Raw genomic sequence first — 5,995 nt, 5'->3', positions numbered from 1 at the left:
TTAACTTGGATTCTTAACTTTTGATTCTTATAAAAGCCTATGATGGTTTTGTCTGGTGTGTAAATGTTATTTATTTAGCATAGACATTAAAGGTAACCTTCTGGAAAATGACTTGTCTGAATCTCTGATGAAATTCAAAGTACCTCTTAGAATTTGACCCAAATTGTCAAGCACATCTGTCTAAATTTATATTTTAAATTATTAAAAGTTACAAGTGCTTAAGGAAAGAATAATGTCAACAATGGTGGATATTCTCGAGGTTTTAGAGGAAGGAGTGTTGCAGGCAGAACGAACCACTAAAGACAGTTTTGCAGGGCAGTTATTAGAACGCCACATTCAGATAGTGGAGCAGAATGGAACAGCATTGCACATCTACTCAGAGCAGCCCATATTTACAGAGAAATTTAAAGTCATCAGATGTGTCTGCTTTACCAAGTTCTACTTGTTAGCAATACATCTGTTTTATTTCAAAGCTATTTCCTGTTTCTGTGTTACCTAGGAATCAACCGTTTCTCACTACTAGTAAGAATTTTTTTTTTAAAGAGTTTATTTATTTATTTGACAGAGAGATAGCGAGAGCACGAACACAAGCAGGGGGAGTGGGAGAGGGAGAAGCAGGCTTCCCGCAGAGCAGGGAGCCCGATGTGGGGCTGTATCCCAGGACCCTGGGATCATGACCTGAGCTGAAGGCAGACGCTTAAAAACTGAACCACCCAGGCACCCTCTCACTACTAGTAAGAATTTGACTTATATAAAGACTGAAAACCTGTAGCTATAAATATCATGTTTTATGACATCAAAACAGGTTTGTGATATAAACTGGATATGCATTTCAGGTGTTTATGATATTTCTGATAGTAAGTGGAGATAGAAAACACTCATAAACTCTGAAATATATGTTGTCTGATTCAAAGCAATTGTTTAAACTTCACCTACCCTCTGGATAAACTTAAAAATGTACTAATGTTATTTTATACCCATGGGTATGGGTGAAGTCCAGTAAGAAGGCACAGGAGATAAACTGTACAATTACCTGAATTAGTGGCTTTTCTGAGATTGATAATAATGAAAGATATTCATTAAAAAAAACAAACAGGCGCTTGGGTGGCTCAGTCGTTAAGCGTCTGCCTTCAGCTCGGGTTGTGATCCCAGGGTGCTGGGATTGAGTCCCACATCGAGCTCCTTGCACAGCAGGGAACCTGCTTCCTCTGCCTGCCGCTCCCCCTGCTTGTGCTTGCTCTTTCTCTCTGATAAACAAATAAATAAAATATTAAAAATAAATTTAAAAAAACACCCACATGTCACTCCCACTTTTGTTAGCTGAAAGCTAACAGTATAGGAGGACTATGAAGGTGAGTAGCTTGGACAGTCAGGAAAGTTAAATTTTAGAATTAATCTATTTTATATAAAAGATAATATTGCTCATGAGAGTATCTGGTCAAATGTTAGGTGAACATACTTAACACAGTTAAAAGTATGGTACATAGTCACTAACTTAAAGGATTACTTTCACTTTGGTCTTGCAAGTGTGACTAAAGATCTCATACAAATTTGTTTACCACAAGCAACAAAAAATACAATTACATAGGACTTAAGTTAGCAGGCTGGCAACATTTTATAATCACTAAGAATTTAATATTGGTGTTTGATCATCATCAAGTCCAGGATATATATGTTTTTAAAATACCAAATTTCATATGAAGCAAACCTTTTGGTGTATCTCAATTTCCTTTCAACACAAAAGCTGTAAATTGTAATGGCTTCTCCATTTTTCCAAGCACAAAACGAAGATAACAGTAAACAATGTTAAGATAAAATTCTGAATTGAAAAACTTCAGTATGTGTAAATAATATTAAACCCCAGCATGGTCTTTGAGCCTAAAACCAGTAATAGTCCGCATTTGTCCTGTTGATTTGCAAGCACTGAAACAAAAAGCTGGAAACGAGCATCCATGGAAGAAAAGACACTAGAAAGGAGGCTTGGCTTTAAGCCAAAAGGCCATGTGTCTTGGGAATGAATTTTGTGGGCCCCTCTAATTTGTACAAGATGCTACAGCTGAGCAGGATTTGCAGCATGGAGCTAGGGTAAAGAGATCTGGATTCTAGCCTCATCAAGATAGTTATTCTCTGGCCCCCAGGGTACTTTACTCATCCCCAGTTTTGAAAGAAATGTGCCATGCTCTATTTTATGGTTTTACATCTCAACTTTGTATTTGGACTAAATTCACATGTTCAAGATTGTTCCGTAAGTACTCAACAAAAAATTCTGGGTCTACCTGGATAAATTTCTGCAATGCGCAGGAAGTTCAATTTCTCTTCAGGCTAAAGAAATCTTACTTGATAGTTGGTCTGGAAGTTTAGAAATAGAACTAATGTTCCTAGAGGTTTTCATGCTTTTTGGTGTATCGCTTCTAAGAGAAGTTTCTAACACCTCGTATTAAAAATCCCCAGTTTTTCTGCTCAGTGAAAGGGCTCCTGAAACACCCTTATGATGGATACACCATCATTAAAAGTTCTTAGGACCTCTTCATCTTTTGTCTCTCCTATCATTGCCCCTTCTTCAACCTAGAAGACTTAAAAAGAAAAAAAAAAAAGATGGGAGGTGGCAAAATTAAAGATGTGGCATTGCGGGTGAAGGGCAAAAGTGGCGTGCTGACACATTGTTCAGATAATTGCTTGAGAAAAAGTGAATTACTTCCGCAAGGGTCTATAGATAAGAGTCTCCAGGACATGTGTACCTGGAATGCGTGGGTTGAACCCTGCGTGGCTCAGGGCAGGAGGCGCCAGCATCTGGGTCGCGCTCTGGGGCCTCGGAGCGGGGCGGCCTCCACCTGCTGGAGGAGCGGTGGGGGCGGAGCTAAGATGAGGAGGGAGGTGACGCACGCGCGATACGGCTCACCCGGCCCGCAGCTCGACCCCCGCCGAGGCCCAGACCGCAGCAGAATCCTCTGGCTGCCGCTCGGTGAGTCCTGCGTTGATGCCTGCTCGACCCCCTGAAGCCCACCCGAGACGCGCGGGTTTTACGGGATGGGGAGGGGAGGGAGCGTCCTGCTGAAATCCTTGAGCTGGAGGCTGGGGACAGACAAAGAGTGGGTGGGGATTAGAAGGTTTGGTTATAAATACGAGGGAAAGAGTATCGAGGGAGGAAATGGGGTAGTTCATCAAATCAGAACGGTGTTGGCCAGGGGTTTCAACGAAACAAAGACATCCTGCATTCACAGCGGGCCAGGGGAAGATGGAGATGGCTGGAGAGGTTGGTGTCTGCCTCTGGCCTTTTACGTCAGAATCGCAGCTTTTCTGTTTCAGCAATTTGGGGAACAAGGTTTCATATATAGGGGTGGCTTGGAAAAAACCTTGCCTTTACAGAGGAAAAAAAATGGGGGTTATGAATATTGCAGTTTCAAGGAAGAAAATGAATCCCCCAGTCCCCTCCGTAGAAGAATGGTCAAAAGGAGGGTTTGCACAGCCATTGCCTGAAGCGTCCATCTTAAACAGGTTCAACAGCTGCAGGGGGAAGCTGCATGAATATTTGTCCCCTTGTTCTGCAGGCTTCTGGTTCCAGAGAAGCCAACATTTAAGACAGGTTGACTCCCTGCAGCAGTTTTCTCCCTCTCCTCTCATCATGACCAGGTCTTCAAGTTCTAACCTCTAGAACCATGAGACAATATTGCCAGCATCATATTGACAGTATGGGGGCTCTGCCTGGCATTGTGCTGATGCCCACAACAACCCTATAACACAGATGCTTTCCTCATGCCCGTTTTGCAGAAGAAGCGGGGGCATTTGCCCAGGATCACTCAGCCAGTATGTGGCTGAGCAAGCTTGCCTCTTCTCCCCTAGCAGGGCAGGCCTGAGCTGGCTGTATTTTCATCCCCTTCAGGATCTCACATGTACTGGATGTCTGCTGAGCTAAGATGTTCCCTTCCACTGCTCCTAACCTTTCTGTGCTTCTTTACCATTTGTGTCTTCCTGACTCCTTCCTCGGGACCTCTTTTTTCCCCTGAGACTGGGAAAACTCCCGATGACCCTCTCCCTTTCTCTAATTTGAAGCTGGTTCTTGTTGTTGGTTTGCTTGCTTTGCTAAGAGAGGAGAGGTTGGTGGGGTTAGGGGTAATGAAGCAATTTCAGGGAGCTGCAAGGAGAAGAAAAGGAGTGAGAACGGCCATTCCTGGCTAGTCTTCCCAAGGCTGCCATGTGCAGAGGGAATTGGCTATCTTGGGTTGTTTTGTTTCTTTAATACCATTCCACAGCAGGTGTTCCACCTAGACTGGACACTTAAGGCAAGAGCAAACCCCTAAGGCTTTTTCATTGCAGCCCCCATTGGGTGGGTGGTCCTTGAATCACTCACTTGTGTGATTGATCATCACAGTCGCTGATTGTCGCCAATCGATACATGTTTGGTCTTTTTTCTGCAGGTGAAAAATGGTCTCCGTGATGGTTTCTACCATGCTCTCTGGCCTAGTGTTTTCGCTGACATTTGGATGGACTCCAACATCTGCATATAGCCCGAGGAGCCCTGACCGGGTCTCGGAAACAGATATCCAGAGACTGCTCCATGGCGTTATGGAGCAGTTGGGCATTGCCAGACCGCGGGTAGAGTATCCAGCACACCAGGCCATGAATCTTGTGGGCCCACAGAGCATCGAAGGTATTTACTGTATTCTCCCAGTTGGAAGTTTCCAGTAGTACTTAAAATAATATGTGCTGAAGAAACTTTATTTCCTCCCTCTGTTTCCCATTTCTTACTCTTCACGGTATATACATGCATGCCTCCACATAAGAATGTAACTATCAAGAGAACAGGGACCTTATCTATCTAACTCACAGCTGTAGCCCTAGCACCTCACACAAAGTCTGGTACATTAATATTTGAGTGAATAAAGGAGCATCTAGCATTGTCCCCAAAGAAAGATTAGAACCCAGACCCCGCATCTTCTCCCATACTGATCTTTAGGAAATTGTGTCCCCAGCTGGCTCCCTCTTTGAGTCACTGCCAACCAGTATTTGTAAAAAAATCCTTAAAATGTAGGACCTTTAGGATCTGACTTGATTCTTAGGGATTATGTTGTATAAACGCAAAGGAAGCTGAAAGAGGTACTGACATTGAGTTTGTGTCAAAAAATGTTTTTGGAATATTTTTAATTATTACAAATGTTAATTAAATTCTTTTAGTGTGGCAAGACCATTGCCTCCCAGAATTTTTTGAAGTTTCTGGCAATGTCATTGTAATATTTTTATTAAAAAGCAGTACTTTGTTGTTTAATGATTTATCTATAGAGAGAATCTGAATCTAGTTCTTATGAGTTGGTGACAAGCAGGTGCCTTATTTCCATGCCTTGCTTTGTATCCTCTCTGATTCTGAAACAATCTTTTTCTCCAGTGACGGGGAATCCTACAGCAGTAGCATGGTTAATTTAGGTTAGCTACAAGGGAGAACTCCAGACTTTTGCCCGTGTGAGGGGGTTCTGAGGAAAAAACATGAATTCTTTCTGAGTTTTGTCAAAATACATAACCAGCAAATGCTATTCTGTATGGATTGATGATGCATCATTTTGCCTGAGTCTGTGATTTCCTAAAAATGCTGTCTGCGCTGGAGGCCTGTAAATGCCATGGATGTGGGCAAAAAATGATTCTCATTTCTGTCTTGTTATCCACGGTTGCAAGCCATTGAGTAAAACTAACTGTGGGATTGTTGTCTGTTTAGGTTGGCATCGCATGTCAGGAATGGATTAACAGATAATTTGAATTGGCAAGCATGCAAACCTAGCACAGGGCTTAAATCAGAGCGAATCATGTCACCCCTTTAGGAAGAATCTCTGTCCTTCCCGGCACCTGCTGCCTGTCGCTCCTAGCACACCTAGCCAGTTCAGACCAGCTTTTTCGGGACAGTAAATATCTGCCCTTTTAGCGCAGTAAGTGCTTGATTAGCCACCCAGCTGTTGTCATGGAGAAGGCTTTCCGAGTTTCCGTGAATACCTGATGCCTGATCATCTGT

The 5,995-nt window shown here is 42.9% G+C and overlaps 1 protein-coding gene across 2 annotated transcripts in view; it reads left to right on the top strand.

Moving 5' to 3' along the window:
- Positions 1-2,884: 2,884 nt before the first annotated feature.
- The window catches only part of SCG5 (secretogranin V), a 55,841-nt gene continuing 52,730 nt past the window's right edge, over positions 2,885-5,995 (top strand). For both annotated transcript variants that reach the window (XM_028119578.2, XM_028119577.2), the window contains exons 1-2: positions 2,885-2,962; positions 4,416-4,648. In XM_028119578.2, the coding sequence (XP_027975379.1) occupies positions 4,423-4,648 (226 nt within the window). In that variant the 5' untranslated portion in view covers positions 2,885-2,962; positions 4,416-4,422. The remainder of the gene's footprint in view (positions 2,963-4,415; positions 4,649-5,995) is intronic.

The sequence above is a fragment of the Eumetopias jubatus genome, unplaced genomic scaffold, assembly GCF_037043125.1.
Source record: "Eumetopias jubatus isolate StellerSeaLion01/CBP00866 unplaced genomic scaffold, mEumJub1_p1.0 scaffold_7, whole genome shotgun sequence".
NCBI lineage: Eukaryota > Metazoa > Chordata > Mammalia > Carnivora > Otariidae > Eumetopias > Eumetopias jubatus.
This window is presented reverse-complemented; position numbering and strand designations above follow the sequence as displayed.